This window comes from Ptychodera flava, chromosome 8, assembly GCF_041260155.1.
Source record: "Ptychodera flava strain L36383 chromosome 8, AS_Pfla_20210202, whole genome shotgun sequence".
Taxonomy (NCBI): domain Eukaryota; kingdom Metazoa; phylum Hemichordata; class Enteropneusta; family Ptychoderidae; genus Ptychodera; species Ptychodera flava.
Genome location: NC_091935.1, coordinates 26,294,121 through 26,316,789, shown reverse-complemented (window position 1 = coordinate 26,316,789; position 22,669 = coordinate 26,294,121). Strand labels below are relative to the sequence as shown.

At 36.6% G+C, this 22,669-nt stretch overlaps 1 protein-coding gene across 1 annotated transcript; it reads right to left on the bottom strand.

Annotated features, from left to right (window-relative positions):
* Positions 1-1,427: 1,427 nt before the first annotated feature.
* Positions 1,428-22,669, bottom strand: LOC139138906 (sterol carrier protein 2-like). The gene is made up of 14 exons (XM_070707500.1): positions 22,438-22,669; positions 20,099-20,293; positions 19,468-19,596; positions 18,674-18,800; positions 17,545-17,608; positions 17,160-17,246; positions 16,325-16,475; positions 15,570-15,717; positions 13,085-13,192; positions 10,034-10,187; positions 6,709-6,787; positions 6,178-6,310; positions 5,349-5,425; positions 1,428-2,738 (listed from the first exon to the last, which is right to left on the bottom strand). The coding sequence occupies exons 1-14, from the start codon at positions 22,621-22,623 to the stop codon at positions 2,646-2,648; spliced, it is 1,731 nt and encodes a 576-aa protein (XP_070563601.1). The 5' UTR covers positions 22,624-22,669; the 3' UTR covers positions 1,428-2,645.

Sequence of the window (22,669 nt, the reverse complement as noted above, 5' to 3'; positions counted from 1 at the left end):
TAATTTTACCATTTCTTTTTTCCGAGCACGAAATCAAATATGTCCCAATAGACTTGGTCCAAGTCTGTGAATTTTGAATGTTAGAGTGGGGTGAACGCGTATTAAAGTAGGGTGAACGCGATGGGTGGGGTGAACGCTATACAGGGGAGTTTCTCCCGGAATCAATTAATACGGCAGACAACGCGTTCAATCGCTAGGAAACCTGGCCTAGGCTGCCAAATTCCAAATAGGTTTGTATGAAATGGGAGAGACACAAGAGAAACTATTACAAAATGATTTCATTTTTTAAAAATTCACCGACCAGAACCAAATCTAATGTCCTAAGTAATCGAATCCGGAATACTGACTATGCGGCTCCAAACAGACACAATGGAAGCAGGATATTGTAAAAAGAGCGAACTACAAAAGTCTGGTACTCACGTGAGGTCATCTGGGTCACATTGCATGACTCCTTATTGTTCTCTGACGGTTGAAGGCATTTAGCCCAGCATACTCCTGGGGAGGTGAAGGACGCATTGTACCGCGAACACCAAAAGGTTGCATTCAGGTCGATTCACGAGACACGCGCTGACTATATCTTACATATAGGCCTAGGGCCTAAAGACGATTTTTGAAGAAAAACTGTGAATTTTGAGTGGCAGTGCTCAGGTGCAGCCAACAAAGCTGTTGGTGCGCAATTTTTCAGCCGGTGGGCAAATTTAAAAATAATGGGTAGGAGGAGAAAAAGGTCAATTTTCCTGTGGGCCGCATAATTTCAGTTTTTACAGTTGGTGGGAAGCAAGTACCTAGCAGTGGGTACCAGAGGTAGAGGGAGGGAAATGCTGTGGTTGATAGAACTTAAGGGAAGATTAAGCGGTATCAGTGTCGGACAAAGGGCAGTGGAAGCCTTGAACTGTTGTGGGGATTGAGTAGCGGGCATTTAATTCAAAGGAGGGCAGTTACGAACAGTTTCACTTTCCCCTCCAAATTATAAGGTCGAGGTTAAAGATTTCTAAAGTCGGTTTATCAGCTTAACGAACATGTTTTGCGATCAGTTTGTAAAATTGTCAGAATTTACTGGTTGGCTGCACCTGAGTGATGGGCACATGCACAACATGAGCTCTCAAACGATGGAAAACAAAGGTATGTGAGCGAAGAATTAATGGGGGCGCTACGTGATTAGCATCGACAACTTTCTGACGGAGTACAAAAACTCCTCCGCAGTATTTATCGAAATCCTTTGTTCGATTTGGTGTTAAAATAAATACTCTACATGTTGCTAAATTTGTCAAACTGTTGAATTACTCAAAGAACTGGTCTCTTTTTGGGTACGGGAGACAGCCAACTGAGTGACATATATTTTGGCATAGACCCTTATGATTTTGGACAAAGCCAGTGGTGCAAGCAGAGTACAATTTACATGAAAAATCAGTCACATCAACTTCAAGTGAACTTCTAAGCGTCTTTATATTTACAAACCAATTTTCAAATTAAAATGCCTTACAGACAAAAGCCAAGCCGATCTAATAAATCCAACAATGAAACTGTTGACATTTCAGTTTGTAATTTCATGAATATATCTCTCACCGATAGCAAACATTCACACTCTATTCCACCTGGAGCGTCAGTTTCTTGTGGAACTGTATACACCGTCCCGTTTTCCCCCGAACTCAAAAAGAAAAATGCAGGAATTCTTTTTGTCAAGCCTTTTGTCCACACAAGAATAATATACATACTGAGTGCTTTTGGTGTAGGAGCAAGCCTACCAACGTTGGTTGTATGAAGAGTGTTGCAAAGGTGATTTTTGTCCAACACATCGAAATACAATATGTCAGTGAAAAACCTGTTGATTAAGCTTTCACTTTAAGATGGTTTAAAATTTAATGTTTTTTAATGACTTGATGGTGTACGATTATGAATACATAACATAGAGTACATTAATATTTGATTCAACAAAATCCATTTATAAAATGTATATTCCCAAAATACAGCCAACCCCATGACAACAAAAGAATCTGGCTGTCTATAAATTGCATAATTGTTTTCCTTTAACACTTAATTAAGCTGTATGCATTTTTTTGAAAGTTGAAAAACAAATTCTGCATGAACGCCCATGTCACACCGTATTGATCTCATCTAGCCATTTAGAAAGAAAAGGATGTATTTAAGATACATGTACCATCTTGTTGCTTACAAGGGTGACCAGAGACAACCTGCCTTGATCATGACTCTCTGACGCCTGCCGCCCTCACAGGCCACACCGTACAATTTATTGAATGCTTGTACAGACTGCAATTCAGAACACATGACTAAAACAATTGAATCTGACTGAAGAAATTTACATAATTCATTTTTTGCAGGTGCAATCATGTCAAAATGATTTGCTAAACACAGAATTTACATGTAAAAATTCAATACATGTATTGATATAAAAAAACCTGTTTCACAGATGTTTGACAAGTGTTGTCTCTTCGACATTCTCCAAAAGTGTTAGACATTGATGTGGTTATTCCGAGACTGTCTATCATTAGTATTGTATGCACTGTTTTGGGCAACAAATGATTTCTTTTCACTAGTCAGTCGTTTTTGTGTCTTTTTTGTAATTGTTCTTTATTTCTGTGATTTCCGTATATGTTTTCAGTAGTACTGTTGTCATGGTGATATGTCTACAATTTGGACTGTCCAGCTGGCTGGAGTTCTTTGAGTTTCATGGCAAGAGCCATATTTCCCGCAATCTTCAATTTACCCTGGAAGAATGCCTGAAAAACAACCAAACAAGAAAAGTAAATAAAACACATGTGATATCCGCTACAGAATCATCAAAAAACACCTTCTGTATTCCTTCTCTAAATCTTTCCGTGCAAAAAAGAGTTTATCTCCTTGGAAGTTAGATTTATTTTTTCTTTGAAACTAATTGCTTGCTTTGGTTATCATTCACAAATATATATTAACTTTGATTGACATTCAAGTGGATTTAATCTCTATCAGCTGTTACTGATGGCATATCTCTCTCAAGTGTTGTCTGTTCTGTTTGTGAAATGCAGCTTCCTAGTCTACTCCTAAAGTAATGTCAACAAGTCATCGTTGATGACACAGTCCCCGCTTGTCCATTTTGTTATAATCTTTGGTGTCTAGGTAGCTGTGGTCTAGGTAGCTGTGGAATGACATTGATGCAACGGGTGCATCAGGCCTGTGACTTGCATAATAAAGTAATCTGAGGAACATTAATAAATGACTCATCTTTGCCGGTAATGACCACTGAAGGAACTTTTGATTACATCACACATAACGATGCCCTCACTGCCTCCAGTGTCATGATGGCACATACTATACACAAACATGGTTTGGTGGAATTTTAGAAATGGTATGGGATCGGGTATGTTGTTGTAATCAGCCATTTCGGATCATAAATTGAAACAAATTAATGTGCACAAGAATGCAGCCATATCACGTTTAAACAAAATCAGTCCATCAAAGGACAGTGACCTATATTTATGTTTCAAAGACATAAAAAAATCACACCAAAATTGAAATCAAATGGCTGTCTATCGACCATATGGATCATAGCACAAAATTAGTAGACATGCATATGTATGCCATTAAGTACTTTATCTTTGTACCAAGTCTCAACAACATTGGATAAGGAATATTTGCATATGATTAAGCCTCAAAGACATGAAGAAATTCAAAAATGACCATCTGGCAGCAATATAGGGGAAAAATGACAATCTGGCAACCATATTGGAACATGTCACGAAGTACATTGACATGTATATATGTATGCCATAGTGCATGATCTTTGTGCCAAGTTTGGACAAAATCGGTGTAATAACCTTTGAATTAAGCTTCAAAGACATGCAAAATTCAAACAAAATGGCAGTTCTGCAGCCATATTGGCTCCTATCGCAAGGTTAATTGATACATGCATATGTATGCCATAGTGCTTTGCCTTTGTGCCATGTTTGAACAAAATTGGTTCAAGTATATTTGAGTTATGGTTCAAAGACAAGAAAAATTCGAAACAAAATGGCCGCCTCACGCCCATATTGGATCGTATCGTAATATAATGCGACATGCATATGTAGGCCATAGTGTTATGTCTTTGTGCCAAGTTTGAACATAATCAGTTCAAGGATGTTTGAGCTAATGGTTCAAAGACACGAAAAATCGCAAACAAAATGGCCGTCTCACGCCCATTTTGGATCGTATCGCAAAATAATTTGACATGCATATGTAGGCCATAGTGTTATGCCTTTATGCCAAGTTTGAACAGAATCGGTTCAAGGATGTTTGAGTTATGGTTCAAAGACATGAAAAATCGCAAACAAAATGGCCGCCTCACGCCCATATTGGATTGTATTGCAATATAATGCATTATGCATATGTAGGCCATAGTGTTATGTCTTTGTGCCAAGTTTGAACAGAATCGGTTCAAGGATGTTTGAGTTATGGTTCAAAGACATGAAAAATCGCAAACAAAATGGCCGCCTCACGCCCATATTGGATTGTATCGCAATATAATTCTACATGCATATGTATACCATAGTGTTATGCCTTTGTGCCAAGTTTGAACAGAATCGGTTCAAGGATGTTTGAGTTATGGTTCAAAGACATGAAAAATGGCAAACGAAATGGCCGCCTCATGCCCATATTGGATTGTATCGCAATATAATTCTACATGCATATGTAGACCATAGTGTTATGCCTTTGTGCCAAGTTTGAACAGAATCGGTTCAAGAATGTTTGAGTTATGGTTCAAAGACATGAAAAATCGCAAAAATATGGCCACCTTGCAGCCATATTGAATCGTATCGCAAAATAAATCGATGTGCATCTGTATGTCATAGTGCTATGCCTTTGTGCCAAGTTTGAACAAAATTTGTTCAGCAGTGTCTGAGAAACGGCTCCGGACGGACGGATGGACGCACGGGACCCAATCTATATGTCCCCGCCAGACTTCGTCCGCGGGGAACAAAAAATCCTGTTACTGAGCCAGTCAAAACAATGTTTGTAATGTCCACCAGTTCTCCCGACTACTGCATTTCAGTCTGGCCCAGAATTCAGGCGTCAACGACTTCATCTCATATTGCACACAATACATTGTGATTGCAAGGCTGATACTTTCTTTCTATCGGTACACATTCTTGACATCTAAGACTAAAGGAAAAGTACTTGTTTTCAAGAGCAAAAATAATGAAAACATACTGAAAGTGACTCAGTTGGGTTTGTGCAAGATAACTAGTTGGCAAAGCTTTATCACATGACCATGATACTCCAATCAAAATTCAGTGATGATTCAAAGTCATGTGACAGGAGGCTGATGTCACTTGACACCAAAGTATTAGATATATCAGATATATATAGATTACCTGCTGGGCATTCAGTTTGCCTGTCATCATACCAAGCATATCCTCATCTTTCATGGTAATTGTCACATCGCCTTTCTCTGTAAGTATGGAAGGGCAAAGCTGTTTGTTGCTATTTGTCATTTGTAAAATATTTAGGCACTGACAAACTAAGGAAAATACCACTTAGTTTTGAGAAGGGTCAGTCAAAATGAGAGAATGCAAGCCTTTTTGCTTTCAGCAGGTTGAACATGCATAAGATTATATTGAAGATTTCCACAAGTCATTACTGACTAGCCAAGTGAATATTTTCTGCAAAAGTGTCAAATCTTACAAATATTTTCAACAGTTCTCTCTCAACAGATTTTTGCCTCACATTTTGGTGGCCATTTTTTAATTCTTGTTTGCAAGAACAACAAATCTGAAACATTTTTCCAACAACTTTCTCTCAACAGATTTTTTTTTTTGGCTCCATTTTTAGCCTCCAGCCCTGATGCAACATAATACCAGACAGTCAAAGCAAAAATGCACAAACAGTCCAAAGAGTGAATACACAGAGTCTGTCTTACAACGTAATAATTGCCCTTATAAGATTTTCAGGAGTACACATTGCTGTCAATAAGAGATTCCTGTGACATTTGTAAGGGTTTACTTTGGTTTACAGATGTTTTGTTCAGGTATTTATATTTGTATTTGCAACTTCAATACATTAGAGAATGAGGTATATATGATTTTGAAAATCGTTGAGTCAATCAAGGTAGTTATGTATAGCCTTGTCATTATGAAACTTTTTTCTGGAATTCACCGTGGGGTGGAGGGACTGAGACTGAGATGGGGAAAATCTTCAACTTACTGTTGGAATCTGCTTCTACGGATCCTTTTCCGTTCTTCACATCCACCAGGTACGTCTTGGTAGCACCGCCCGGTCCATGTGTCACTTTGAAAGCATACACTGCCTTCATTTTCTTTACAATATTTTCACCTTCCTACAAGACAGTCAAGAAAAAACATTCTTGAAAGCTTGTTCCAGTAAAATTGCTCTTAATGGATGTTAGTTTATTGCTTCAGGAATATTCTTCAGAGCTAGTTCAACAGGGATTGAGACAGATGGTAGACCATATTCTCCCTCATGCTACAAAGTGTATGCATGATCTTTGAGTTTTGATTGATTGCTGATAGCACCTTCCTAAAAAGTGTATGAAGGTTAAAGTCTTCAACAGGGTAATTAAGACATAGTTCACTTACTGTCTCTAGAGGGCACTGTTTATGTGAGATGGCAAATTGCCAAGTTTTCATTTGCAAGCACAGACTACTGTTAAGTTATTAGGAAATGAACATTTACATATGCACACTGTACGTGAGATCCACAACTGGAATAACTTACCTCTTGAAGTCTTTTATCTATTTCTTTGAAAATGACAGCAGATTTAAAATCTTCAGAAGATGCTGGTGATGGTTGGATGCTGTGTTCATGAATACAAAAAAATAAAGGCAAAATATAAACAAAAAAATTCCTTCAAAAAAGGTTTCCAACATTTAAAGTGAGTAATTTCCAAATGCCTTTATCAATGCTGGAGTACGGTAACTGTAGGCAAGTCATGACTCTATAACACCAGCGGCCATGCGAAGCTGTGTTTTGACACGAATTTTCAATTCAACTGGTATTTTAAGTGAAGTAGTTTGACTTTTATAGTGGTCTGTGATGTGCGGTTTAAGAGATGATAACTTCCATAAACCTAGACAGTCTTCTGAGACACCATTCAGAACAGACTTTTTCACATGGTATGAGAAACATATCAAAATTGTCATTCCTAATTACAGGCAAAATCTTTCAAGTGAAATAAGGAAATTCATAGCAAGAGGAATAACTAACAGCTGTTGTGACTACATGGAACAAAAGTCTTTCAAAGAATAAGGGTTGCACCCTTGTGAGTCCTTAGCCAGTGAGTTGTTATGAGTTCCCTAACCCACTGACCTGTTCACCCGTAATTCCAAGTGACCAGGTCCACACTCACCATTGGTAACAATAGATAGGTTTGGGATAAACCATTGTGGTGAAGGGGTTAAAATCAACCGCGACATGTAAGGACTGATTCTAGATTTCACTGGATTTTCTAGCGGAATCTGATCAACAAAATGCAAACCTTATTTATTTATTTACTTATATAATTATTTATTTATTAAGATCAACTGGCAAACCTACTTACAGATCTAGAAATAAAACAACCATAAGAAAAACATGACATATGTATATTTCAATGTAATATGGATCTGAATTAAAATCTAGATTTAGACGATTAATATATGTGAAGTGAATGGGAAACATCGGTATTGCATCTGGTTGAAATTTCATCAATAATAGACATACATCTGAGTACTGTGGAAAAATTTCTGCAATTTACTGAATGTGTATTTGTTTAAAAAGAGCCTTCTTACACAAACTTCTTATAGCTTATAAACAGAGTTGATTTGAAGGAGGACACTACGGTCTAAAATGAAAGTTGGTAATTCCACACACTGGGAGTTGCTAGTCTGAACATCAAGGTCTAAATGCTCTGTTGTGAAGTGTCCATTACTCTGAGTTATGGCTATTGCCAGTACATTGTCTGTATGGCATTGTCAAGTAGGATTTTGATAGGCAAGATTACTAGTAGGTTATGTAAAGCAAAGCTCAAGCCAGCTTGGTTATTTTCAGATTCTGAAATTTGATACACAGAGTTTATTTTAATTATCGTGGACTGCAATTTTTCATCATTGGTGAGCAAATTGCTCTAATGTCTCCTTGATAGACATTGTCCCATAACACTCAGAACAGGGAAATCAAAAGTGTTTTAGACGTATAAATTAAGTTTGAAGACAAAACAATCTAAGCAAAGTTGGAATTCAGATCTGAAATAGATCAGTGGAAAGTGCTGACTGCGATTTAGAATCAGGAAAGGCTTACAAGAATCACATAATTTAATGTAAATTAATAGCATTTCTGCCATTTTCATATTGGATGTCAGATTATTAATAATAATTGTACACCTATTTTTAGTTACTGTTATATAAATGAGTCTGCATATAGACGTATACATGTTTTTGCATTTTTTCACCAGTGAAATAAAAGTTTGCCTTTGGAAAAAACAGTTGTCACAGACTGAGAGTATATTTGCTAAAAAACAGAATCAAGTAAATACATGAAGGTTTATATTGTAAATTTTTATGATAGTGTTGATGGCAGATTTATTTTGGACAGTCAAACAAAAACTGAGGAGGTATAGACAAGATAAATACAATCCTTTCAACCCCAATGCCCCTGTATATAGGTCTGCTTTGTGGCAGAAAGAAATAGCGCGGTAACAATATTTGGTGTGAGAGGGGTAGATAACATAACATTATACCACTTTTATTAATAATTGTTCTTGCATTAAGGAAATCAACTGATATTGGGCTCCATTTTAGAAGTGAGTCACACTCTTAGAGTTTGGTCTATATTTTAGAGCCTAGTACAGACAATTTGTTGCAGTGCTCAGTCTGCAAAACAGCAGAGAGATAACAATATCTTCCGACAATATGTACATGTAGATAGTAGATATCTCAAGGATATTAATTCTGACAAGCTCCAACGATTAAAGGAAACATGTTACACAAATCTTACCGACTCACACTCACAAAGGTACAAATCTTCATCATAGTTGAGCAGTAAGAATTTGAAAGACATTTATCAGACGGTAAAAAACTCTACACTGAAGCCATTGATATGTTTTATACATATCTTAAGGTGATGAACCATGTGTTGTTTTTTTTAATTTTGTTTCTTTTTTGCCTCCTCACTTTTACAATGATCACCGCAATCAATACGATTGATTTTTTTCAGGTGAAAGAGGGAGAGGAGGGTTTCAAGAATACTTTCTACAAAGAATATTATTGAGTTGATACCTAAGTCTAATGAGAGATTAATAATAATAAATAATAATTTCATGATTTGTTAAAGGGCATGACCTACTCATGACATTGCTAAACCCCATATCAGCATTTCAATAGACATGATTATAAATATAAAAATTCAGACATGACCTTGAATTACAAGTCCCATGGGTCTTATAAACCTTTTTTTAGCTATGCTGTTACAGTAGTTACAGACATTTGAATATTTTTATGTTAGCGGGAACTTGTCACCTATCACATGGGAAGCACTAAATATCTGCATTATCAGGATACCCCTCTGGCTGGTTAATTTTTTACCACAATAGTAATAACCTGTTGTAAGTTTTCATTCTAAATGCTTCCCTGGGAACACTTTGCAAATGTTTTGGCATTTTGAAAATCAATCTAAAGATTGATGACATGAGAAGAAACCAAAGATACACTGATGTATGGATAGACAAAAATAACTTCTATAAATGCAAGATGGCAGCCATCAAGACCGGGTGAATACGTTTTTATACAATGATAAAATAAGATATTTATACTGCAGGCTGAACATTAATTCGATTTCAACACAATGCATACAGAAATTAAGTTGAAAAGTCTGACAATGTGCAGCACTTGGTACCCTGGTTGAAGTTGTAGAACGGGGTCTACTACTACTATAGAGATTAGACTAGTCATTGAATAACATACACACACACACACGAATGCCTTCACAACCCAATGATTTACATAACAGTGCATTCTCCGATATCATTCACTGTCCGTCCCATTCCACAGTTGGAATTCCGACTCACCCATGGTGTTCTGGGAATCCCAGCCTGTAGGCTGTCACCACGGCAGCACCTCCGAGTCCAATGTTGTGCTGGAGGGCAAGCTTGGCACCGGGAACCTGTCTCTTATCCGCCATGTTTCTCAACTGCCAACACAACTCTGAACACTGGGCCAGACCTTGAATAAGGAGGACAAAGGGTGGAGTTCAAAGGTTGCTCATTAGCTATGCAAACAGTACAAAGAGCAAAAAGCACGAAAGGGGAGTCAAAAAGTTCATTCACACAGTTGGAGAAATCTATGCTGGATAAGAATTCTGTCTTTCAAAACAGATTTAATTTATTTTTCAAATGAATTTTGATGCAATTCATTGTACGTAAAATCACTATTGGGACTGTGATGAATTAAATATTACTACAAATAAAGAATGTATATTACATAAGACCAGCTTTCCTATTATTTTCATCTTTTCTGAATACAAATGAGCATGGGTATTGCAATGCTTACATGGAATGTACAAACATTGGACTTTATTATTGAAATTGTTGTTATCGAAATGCACTGCAGAGGAAAGTAAAAAGCTAAATTTTCACCTTGGATAATATTATTAAAGCCTTGCTTTTGGGGGAAATTTAAATTTCAAAGGTTTGAATATTTATCATCAAGGGGCCGTCAAGGGGCCGGCAGTCACGAGCTGCAAGGTCACACAGAGTCTTGGAACTGTTAGTCTGAATACAGACCCATGAACACTGTACATTGACCTTTGACCCATTGACAAATGAACTATAGAGCTGTGCATGCATGAATAACTCTTGATATTTGGATGTTGTCTAGAATCTCTCCATGGAGTTGGTATGACATTCAAACCAAAATAGCCTTACTTTTTAATGTCATACCAACGCTACAGGAAAGTTCTAGACACCTGTGCATAAGGTACTCAGTGACATGGGGAAGTGGAATAAAGGACAGACAAACTATACCGTACAACGAACAATCAAATGCAAGTCTTAATGAGTAACCAGATATGAACTGTAAATGCTCACGTGTTTCATTATATATTGCAGTTATGTGTGAATTTGAACCTTTGCCACATGTTTGCACTTCATTGAAAGTATTATGATCAACACAATAAACAGTATTCAACACAGATTAACTCTATAGGCCATTAAGTATTCAAATTAGCTGAAATAAAAATAATTGATTTCTTTGACTGCTGTCATTGTATCACCACTTTATATAGCAAGTGTAATTGCCTTTGGTCAAGTCCTTCAAACTATATATTCCAAACTTTGAAAGCTCATTAGATATGCAAACTATAAATTAGCTAATATGAAAACTCAAGTGCGAAATGACTTCCAATATTGGTATAACCTGGTATAATCATCAATGTACATAGCATGTTATGCCAACTTTGATCAAATAAATCCAAGTATATATCCCTAATTAGGAAAGCTCATTAAATACACAAATTTGGAATTGGCTGAAGCAAAAATGCTTAATGCCTTTCAATAATGTTAGCCTACATAATGGTATCTTTAATGTACATAGCAAGTTTCATCAATTTTGGTCATGTAAATTCAAATATATATCCCTAATTTCAAAAATTCATTAAATATGCAAATTAGAAGCTGGATGAAGTAAAAATGCTTAATGACTTTCAATAATGTCGTATCGTAGCATCTTTAATGTACATAGCAAGTTTTGTCAACTTTGGTTTAGTCAATACAGATAAATATCCCTGATTATGAAAGTTCATTAAATATGCAAATAAGGAATTGGCTAAAGTTCAAATGCTTAGTGACTTTCAATAATGTTCTATCATAGTATCTTTAATGTACATAGCCAGTTTCATCAACTTTGGTCTCATGAATTCAGATATATAAACCCGTAATTAGGAAAGTTCATAAAATATGCAAATTAGGAATTGATGTAAAAACGCTGAATGACATTTAATAATGTTCTATCATAGTATCTTTAATGTACATAGCAAGTTTCATCAATTTTGGTCATGTAACTTCAAATATACATCCTTAATTTCAAAAATTCATTAAATATGCAAATTAGGATTTGGATGAAGTAAAAATGCTTAATGACTTTCAATAAGGTTAAATCATAGTATCTTCAATATGCATACCAAGTTTCGTCAATTTTGATCGAGTAAATTCAGATATATACTCCTAATTAGGAAATTTCATTAAACATGCAAATTAGTAATTATCTTTCACGTCACCCCTTAATATCTTTCAAAGCTGATATATCTTGGTGTGATCAACATTTGTAGCGAATCTCATCAAATTGTGTGCAGTTGTTGTCAATATATATCAGCTTTTTCTAAAATCATTAATTATGCAAATGAGCAAAAAGCAAGCAAGCACACACACCAAAAACTAATCAGTTCTTGCCATTTGCAAACTGAATCTATGTACCAGATTTAGATTTGATTGTGATCTGATGAGCCGTTTTTGAGATATCGGGTACACAGACAGATGGACACAGAGACAGACCGACAGACAGACAGACAGACAGACATCGCGCAACATATGCTCACGTGTGTCAACACGTGAGCAAAAAACAGCTCCTCTAATCTTCCTAATCTGAGCAGTTATACATGTAAGCACATTTCAAAGTCTCAGTTCATCGAGATTTAATCATTTCATCCTTGATATTGATTGAGAACTGACTTTTTCATGTTTGATAAAATAGACGATTTCAAAAACTTAGATGGTTATTCCATATTTGAATCTTGACCCCTCAGTAGTTATGACCTTTACAAATTGTAGTATCAATATGAGGAGTCATTTCAAAAACAGACAAGCTATGCCTTCTAGGACTCTAGGACTCCGAGACAACAGAGATCATATAACACTGATGATGGGCACCCGCTGAATTGCACAGCTTTTCACTAATTATGGCTGGCTATTGTCCTCTAAAAACTTTCCTAATTGATCACTTGGGAATGTGCTCTTGGGGAATTTCTCCCCTTCCCTGACCCCCTTATATGTCACAATATACAGGAACAAAAGTTTGAAAACTCTGCATACATCACACAGTATCTCAACTGATCAAAGCCTTCTTACCAGTAGCTCCAAGGGGATGTCCTTTTGAGATCAACCCACCACTAGGGTTGATGACATACTTGCCACCGTATGTGTTGTCATTGCGGTCAATAAGTTCACCGGCCTTACCTGTGAGAGATAGAGCATTGAGTTCAGTGAGCAATAATTTCAAATATATATCCTTAATTTCAAAAATTCATTAAATATGCAAATTGGGATTTGGATGTAGTAAAAATGCTTAATGACTTTCAATAAGGTTAAATCATAGTATCTTCAATATGCATACCAAGTTTCGTCAATTTTGATCGAGTAAATTCAGATATATACTCCTAATTAGGAAATTTCATTAAACATGCAAATTAGTAATTATCTTTCACGTCACCCCTTAATATCTTTCAAAGCTGATATATCTTGGTGTGATCAACATTTGTAGCGAATCTCATCAAATTGTGTGTGGTCGTTGTCAATATATATCAGTTTTTTCTAAAATCATTAATTATGCAAATGAGCAAAAAGTAAGCAAGCCACACCCACCAAAAACTAATCAGTTCTTGCCATTTGCAAACTGAATCTATGTACTAGATTTGATTCTGATCTGATGAGCCGTTTTTGAGATATTGAGTACACAGACAGACAGACAGACAGACAGACAGACAGACAGACAGACACAGACAGACAGACATCGCTGCGACATATGCCCACGTGTGTCAACACGTGAGCAAAAAATGCACAAAGTTGTATATTGTAGGACTTTTAACATCAAGACTATTAATATGAATATTTGACACTCATGTGATGAAGATTTGTATCTAGATAGTATTTTCCTGGGTGGACAATTATAGTCTTTGATTGAATTCTTCAGAAAAGTTGGAATTTACAGTAGAATCAAATTTGATGTAGATTTTTTTCAATGACAGTATAGGATAAATTAATATTCAAACACAGATCCTTTGAAAATCCGAATGTTTACGATACTACACTGTATGTTCGTGGATTCATGACAAATTGTATGCTGTCAAAAGTCTATTCAATCTGCAGACAGGCATGTTCAAGGCATGGATAAGTAACATATGCGTGTGATAAACCAAACCCGCCGGGTTTAGATGGATGGAGTTTTGCTTTATTTTGATCCCTGCGCACAAATTTGCGCTGACCATATGCCATGGATATGTGATGGGAACCATGCATATGCTTGACATTCATCACTTTTCACATTTTGTTTTGAAACTATTGGTGTAAAAAAATTAGGGTAGAATAACACCTAGGGGACAGATAGTAGGCCACTAACACCTTTACAGTACCGGTACTCTTTCGATCTACCACTTGTGGGGGTTCATTGTGAAGTTCATAGGGTAAATAAACTTTTCACTAGCATACTTCTATGAAAATAAAAAATATCAATTTTTTCCTCATAGAGTTAACACAGGATTGACAGCCATTTTGAATTTCAAGTGAAGGTAAAAAGTGGATGTTTTGTTTCTCTAGTACCAAAGTTGGCTTAGAGAATCCTGATTTTTGTTCTGGATTTGGAAAAGGAATGGTTTCAAGTTTGAGCAATAATACAAGTTTTTCAATGCTGAGGCGTGTAAACCTAATTTAACAACAAACACCTCAGTAATTCATCATATTAAGGAAGTTCAAATCATAATTTACATTTGCACTTTCAAACTATTGTTTCTGGTAGGAGGTCAAAGGTCAAATGCACTGAGTTTTGTTCACCATTATCAGCAGTCCCTTGGATAACATAATTATAGGTGCAGTCCCAAATTTATTGTGGTAGGGGCTGTGTTTCCGCTATATGCCAGAAATGATATCATCAATATCCGACTTGTGAACTGCATCTACAAGTACAACTATCATCCCATATGGAACGATCATGATGACAGAATAGTTCTGATGTACAACTACAAATCTTAAATTACATAGTGACCTCAGAATCTTACTGAGTAAAAAGACACTGATTACACATCAACAAGAGAAGTCAATAGAGAGTTGTGTAAACTGATGATCATGCTCTTTTTTTTGCGGGATAACATAGACAACTTGACAGAACTTAGATAAAAAATATTGTCATAGAGTGGTACTTTGTCCACAGGATGGCAAATTTGTATCGGCAGAAATTTAAATGTAAGAAATTTGCTCAATTTCCAGTAAAAAAGTCCGCAATCACCATCAATAACAATTGGTTTAAAGGGAAATGGTCGTTGCAACTGCACATGTGCGACTTTCTTGTTTACAAACATTGTATTTCATGCACTATATATAGATGCATCATGTCAACATAGCTGCAACATTTAAATTTTACAATGTACATTAAGACAAACATGTTTTAACTTTCATCAATCACCAACGTAGCTTGGATACAGTGTTTATATCAGTCGTAGGGGTCCCTAGCGACCTTTGAGCGCCGTTCTGACGACCACCGCCCTTTAACAACGGAGGTGAAAGGGTTAACTCAAAAAAAGAATTTTACTGTGAAATAAAGTTTAGAAATATTCATATCAACCTTCTCCACAGAGTCCCAGAGCTTCATAAGTAATGAGTTCATTGGCTGAGAAGCAGTCATGGAGTTCAATGACATCAACATCATCCGGTTTGATGCCTGCCTTGTTGTACAGTTGCCGGGCTGCCTTTTTTGTCATGTCAAAACCGACCTGTGTTAGTAGAGAAAAACACTGATGATAGCTTATTTATGCTTTTATTTTGGTTTGTATTCTTGTTTGAAACAGCAACCACCGAAGGAAGATTTTTGTATTTGAACTGCATGCTTTCAGATTGCTTACGGATTGTTTATCGGTTTTGTTTCAAAACAAATTTACATGATTAAACTTTCAATGGAGGAAAAAGGACTAACATCATAAAAACAGTCAATGTCAACTGGAACCAATGTGAGAACCAGGGATTGAAACTCTGGCTTTTGTAAATCTTTTCCTCAGAGCTCTAGGCTGGGAGTTTGCAGCATGTAGACCTGTGGGTGGGAAGACGGGCAGGGGGTGGTCTATGATAGGACATGTTCTGTCTTCTGAACACTGTGATCCATGCGTACTCTGTTCAAAATGCCTAGATTATATGACAATAAACATGGTATATACACAAATATTTGAAATCTGGTGATTTTGACTCCTTATCAGACTTTGGCAGAACACTTTTTGACTTGTTTCATAACAGGATCCAAATACACATCAATACATTGTTACTTCCTCATCTTTGCAAAACCAGCATCACATGCAAATCATGGTTTAGATGGAAAAAGAAACTGACCAGTTTCATGTCGCTGTTTTCTTTGAAGGTGCTTGGCAAATCAGTAGCCATTTCCATGCCGATGATTTCCACGGCTTGTCTCTCCAGACCATGCCTCCTGACAAACTCCTCACTGGCAAGAATTGCAGCCGCACTGCCGTCAGATGTAGGGCTGGGAAGGGAGGAGTGGGGAGAATCAATTTGTTTCTTAAATTTATCTATGGAAGTACACATTCCTCAAAGTAAAACGTAAAGGTGTACGTTGTTGTTTTTTTTGTGGTGAATGCATCGTTCTACTAAATCAAATTCAAACTCGCACAGTCTTTCTTTTCAGTTGAGTTTCCTTTGTGTTCATTCTCATTAGCAACGCCCTCTATGAGCGAAATAGGAGATTCTGCTATTTCTTACTCAAGTACATTTGTGAAACTGCACATAGCTCTGTATTTCAGAACATTTTTAAAAAATCTTCAAAATTCTCGTTTGGTTGTTTGAAGGTCATCATTACCACATTTTGACGTTTTCTGGGGATGTTTTTGTTTCATGTGTGATTGGTGACTGAAACGTACACACAAAGTAACAATTTGAACTTTTCACTCTGCTGGCTCATAGCTGTATTAACTGTGTAAACTCAGACTAAAAAACAAGTGGCATGTGCCTACAGCTTCTGTTACCAAAGCAGTAGGCAGCTAGCATTTGAGAAGATGAAAATGAGCAAAAGTCTGGATGACCCTTTGGTAAATGAAATCAAATTCACACAAATAAGATATTTAAAATGACAACATCTTTTTTTCACTGAATGATGCATTAAAACAAGAAAGATATGTGTCAGTAGTAAAAGTGATCATCAAACACATACCAACACTGTAGCTTTGTCAGGGGTTCATAGACCATGGGGGATTTCTGAATGTCTTCCAGACTGTATTCATCTCGGAACTGAGAATATCTGAAATTGAAATGAGGGAAAAGTTGTGTATTAAAAGTTTATTTTATTCCAAACAAACAAACAAACAGACAAACCAACAAACAAATTAAAGTTTGATATTCAGTTGCATTAAAATGCGAGACAAACCCAATGGCAAAGAGATGTGGATGCCCCTGGTCCCTGATTTGATTGGCATGACTGGAACATCAGAATGTTGTCCTTTCTACTGATAGAGGGCAGACTTCCAGAATCGAATAACCTTGCCAGCTATGGCTTAAAATTTGAATTTTCATCGCCATGGAACCAAGTGGCTACTTACGGATTGTTCACAGAGTGTTTGTGGTTCTTGTATGCAATTTTGGCAAAATGTTCTGGCTTGGTGCCTGCAGACAAAACAAACATTTGTCAAGTGTTTAGCTATTCAACTGTTATCTCACAAACTATTGCCTATTGGTTTCTTATATTGCAGTAACATAAATTTGTGTAGTGTCATTATTTTTGTCGTAAATCTCTGCTGTAGAATGTCTGTTAACCCTTTGAGTGCTTTAATTTTTCCTGCCAAATTTTAGTTCAAAATTTTAACAATTTTTATGAAGTTCTTTGTAATTTTTTGACAGTTTTGCACTGAATGGATATCACTTTTTATTGGCTGCAGTTTTTGATCAAAACTCTGGAAAAAATCTGAAAAAAATTGTCATGGTTACAATTTATGAAGGTGACAAAAATTGACTGTGGCGCTCAAAGGGTTAAATATTTGGAAAGGTCTAAATCTTCATACAGGGGCTTTTGTGCATCGTTTATGTGTGTTCTTTAACTTTCATCCTGACAAATTCATATGTCATCATCAGGCCAAGTTGGTTAAAACCAGTGAGGCATAAAAGGCCCATATGCTGCATTATAATGAAAAGTTGAATATTCAAAGGCCGCCGAATACCTAGGTACTGTGAATGTGATTTTTAGTGACCTCAATCTGCTACAACGTACAGCCAAGCAAGTGAAAACGTATATAATTTTGGCTCAGTACAACTTTTCTTCTGACTTGGCACATGGGGAAGTGATACTGACTGGTAGGATCAGGGTTAAATCTAGAAATTGATTGAATACCTATTCTGAACCATGGGTACAGTTCCTTCATTCGGAAATTTACACTTTCCTGCCTTGTGCCTGATCAGGCATTAACTGAACACTTTTCTACCTTGAACATCTTTGTCAAGTCCAAAGTCTCTTTCATGCATGTTGTTTTGGAGTTTTACATTCACATTTGTTGTTTTACAGTCAAAATGAAACAATAAAGGCAATGAAAAACCGAAAGATGAAGTACAAACACTTGTTAGAAAATGCAGCTGTGAACCTTAATCGGTCAAAATTACACATGTAGCACTCATACTATCTTACTGATGAAATAATTACCAGATCTGTGGAAATCCCTAGAAAGTTTAGACACATACCATATTTTTCCATGTGTTCTTTTCCAGCATTTCCGAACATCTGGGCTGTGATTGGTGAGGCAGTCATTCCCCTCTTGTTGAACATAACCTCAGCATGCTTGTCCATTGGATTTGTGCGATCAGTGTACTAAAATTTTAAACAGCATAAATGTCATATCAGTCCTTGACGTGAAAAAAGTCCTAGACTGAAGGTTGAAGATTCATTCATGTGGAAGGATTGAAGAAACTCCCATACAACCCTAGAGGGTCCTAACACAAATGAATTTTTTTTTTGAGGCAAGACAAAGTGCAAATCAGTTGTATATATTATATGGCACAACTTTTAAGCTGTATTTAGTAAAAGAGTGTAAAACAAGGTAAGCCAGGAAGTAATCTGCTTGCATACTTGTGTGGGATTGTACTGTAATAAGTGCTGACAAGATTATATTAAATTTTGAATATCAAGAATGTACTCTTTTGCCAGGTCTGGTCAGGCATTCTCTGAAGTGATTAACTGTTTATAATATCTTAATAATTAGGAAAACAAATGTTTTTAATCAGGATGGCATTTTTCCAGACTTTTGTACCGTGGTCAATTTCTGTGTGTATAGCAACATGAGAACTTCAGAAATCAGTAGATTAACCTGTTATCTGCATATTGCCAGAAAACAGGTCTAAAATCACCATTGATAGCGATAGGGTTTGGATCAAACCATGATCACCGTGGTGAAAGGGTTAATATGACTGCATGTTGTAAGTGATCTCATTTTACTGGAACACTTCTTGGTATACAACAAGTTACAGTGAGAATTTACCTTTGATGAGAGAGATCCCCTCTCCATTTTTTCAAAGCCCAGAGCCATGACACAGTTAGCCAGCCCACCTTCTATCAACTGTTTTGCCATCATCAATGCCGTAGACCCCGTGGAGCATGCATTATTCACCTGTACATGAGAAGACACAATTATTACCCTACAAAGATACCCGTTTTTGAGTATACATTGCTGGGTGAGAGTTGTACATTGGACGGCAGCAAAGTTTTTGGTGGCCTTGGGACCAGTATCAAGGCACATGCAGTGGTCCTCTAGCCTGTTTCATAGTCCTGTATGCAGTTTCATCATAAATACCAATGACATAAACATCACTTGGTCAATTGAACTACCAGAACGGCAAATCTACTGGCAAGCCTGAGCAAAATAATCAATGCTTCCCCACATGGACCACTGGAAATATTCACCTTAGTTTAATGAAAATGGAAATTCAAGCACACAACTGTAGAAAGGGAATGAAGTTTTGAGATACAGAAGAAACAAGTACAGGCAGACCCATGCTGATACAATCAGCTCACTTGAATTCTACAGATTGAAAACAATGCATTGTGTCTGTTCTCGAATGTTTTGTAATATTTAAAGGGTAAAAATAGGCACTGAATCTTCATTAATTTACATTGTAAACTGGTATTCCTGTCAACCCAAGCTGATAGATGGCTCTCTGTCCGCAGGTGGTGTCACCATAACAAAATCCAACAGATGCATGCTCCACTTCCTGATAAGAAATTCCAGCATCTTTCAGGGCCTTCTCTCCGGCTTCCTTGGCCATGTCAGGGTAGTCAAAGTTATCTCGGCGGCCGGGTTTTTCAAACTGCAAATGAGGGAAACAGTTTTGAATTTAGGGTCCCTATGATGACATTTGCAAATCAACCACATTCCTATCATTATCTATTTCATCATCATCATCATCATCATCATCATCATCATCATCATCATCATCATCCTCATCATCATTCTCGTTCTCCACAGGGGGTTTTTAGGGGTTGGCCATCCCTCTATTTTCAAGCAATCTTATCATATGTTAATAACCAAAATAAAAGAAAATATTTTCACTACAAAAGAACATGCAAATTATGTATTGTTATGTAAATTACTGCACCTCTGATTTTCAAGCCTGTGCTGAAAACTGTATTGCCATTACTATCATCATTGTTATCATCACCATCATAATTGTCACGATTTTCATTATCAATATTATTTTTATCATTATCATCATCATTACTACCAATTGACACCATCATGAAAGTTAATCAAAATCCCACCTAGGAAAATTTGAACATATCATCTCCGGCTACTAGATGCTTGATTTCTGTTGAATGCAATTTCCAATCCTTTCATTTTCAACAAGATAAAGAAATATATAGAGCATTGATTTCTTGCACTAGGTGTCATGAATTTGTTCAGTGCACATTCTTTGATAGTTTTGAAATCCACCCAAGATTATGAAATTGTTTTCTGCAACAAAATTAGTCTGCAGGGCTCATGATTATTCAGTAATTTAATTGTTCAGTCGACTTGCATTTTGAATGGCATTGCATGTTGTCTTGTAGCATTGCTGCTTGGGGCACTCTATCTCTAAATAATGCAACTGTACGAATACACATCACAAGAAACAGCTCATTCTTACAATAGCACTGATTGCGATTTCAGGTTTGTTACTAAATGTAGCTGCATGCATGCAACTTCGGACAACGTTGCCTAAAATTCAGACAAATTTTGTTGTTGTATGCACAGCTGTCATTGCAACTTACAGTCTGAGCCATAAATTCATACGAATTAGTGTGACTTTTAGTATCCTTTGTGACACTAGCAGGTTTTATTTTCATCATTTATGCAGAAAATGCAGACAAATATTTATTTATGCATATTAATGAGAAAAAATGACATCATTTGCAATCAGCGCTAGGAAAAAACAGAAAGTAGCATTTCCCGAGTGCTTAGTGGATGGCTGGTAATACAGATCAGACCAGGTTGTAAAAGTTTATTGAACCATTGCAGAGGCTATTGTTTTCCATATGATCTCAGAGTACCGGGGTCAAAGGGCAAACTTCATACTTCAGAGATAGAACAATAGTCAGAATTGGCAGTCTCTGCTCACTTCACTTTGTATTTTGTTTAATTAATTTGAAGTGAATTCAATCAATTATTGGAAGAGCACACGAAATACAGCACAAAACAACTTATGAAAGTGACAAGGACAAAAACTTAGGACAGCAGAGCAAGGTGTTGGAAATATCATCAATATCAAAACATATACAATAACTTGACAGGACTGTGTACTGTACTGAACAAAACAAAAGTTGTTACACCTTTTGTCTAAATTATATCCTTGTAAAAAAACAGAAATATTTTATAGCTTTATAATTTATCATAGGTTAAAACAAGACTCCAGAGTATAATGAATAAAAACACAAACATTCTAAATAAAGGAGCATTCCTAAAATAAGCTTTTAAATATACATGTGGATAAGTATATTATGTGGTAGTTAACTTACAGCATGCAGCTGTCGTTTGTTTTTGTGGAATACTTTATTACGTGCAAATCTTTTTTTCAGTTTTTCTTCATTTGTGCACGGGACATTCATCCAAATTTTGGTGGATTGTAGCCCCGTGTACGATGCTGTGTGTTTCCCGCGTTATACGGGCTCCCACCACATGTAGTGCGAAGCCGGTCACCGTAACACCGGGAACACAGAGCATCGTACGCAGGGCAAGGCGGATTGTTGAGCGCTGCGTCACTAGGCAATCACCCGAAAATGATCACCCATTCATTGTAACCGTCGTTTCTGTTCTACCTGTGAGTACAGGTGTTGCCCCCTTTAAAGCATAAGAAAGATTGAAAATCTAATATCTAATCAAATGCTAATTGCTATAGGAGCCTTCGTCTTGTAATGAAACATCCGACTGATGGCCTGGGATAAAATCACACGGATTGATGAGTGGAGTTTGTCTTACCTTGGTCATTCCTACACCGATTACAAAAATTCGTGGCTTCGTCATCTTTGAAGAAGTGTCAAAGCTTGTTAGCGGGGAAGAATTAGATGTTGCTATACGTCGAGTGTAGGCTCTTAGCCCCGTCGAGCTAAGTCGCAGAATGTGAGATTGAGCAGGTGAACAGCAACTGGTCCACAAGAAGTTCATTACCTGTTATTTACACGATTTATATCAGCAACCTTTGAACTTTTTC

Coding starts and splice junctions, on each gene's coding strand:
- LOC139138906 (XM_070707500.1), bottom strand. CDS start 22,623: ATGAACTTCTTGTGGACCAGTTGCTGTTCACCTGCTCAATCTCACATT. Junction 10,188..13,084: donor ACATCCCCTTGGAGCTACTG/GTAAGAAGGCTT, acceptor TCCTTATTCAAG/GTCTGGCCCAGTGTTCAGAG. Junction 6,788..10,033: donor GGATTCCCAGAACACCATGG/GTGAGTCGGAAT, acceptor TCATGAACACAG/CATCCAACCATCACCAGCAT.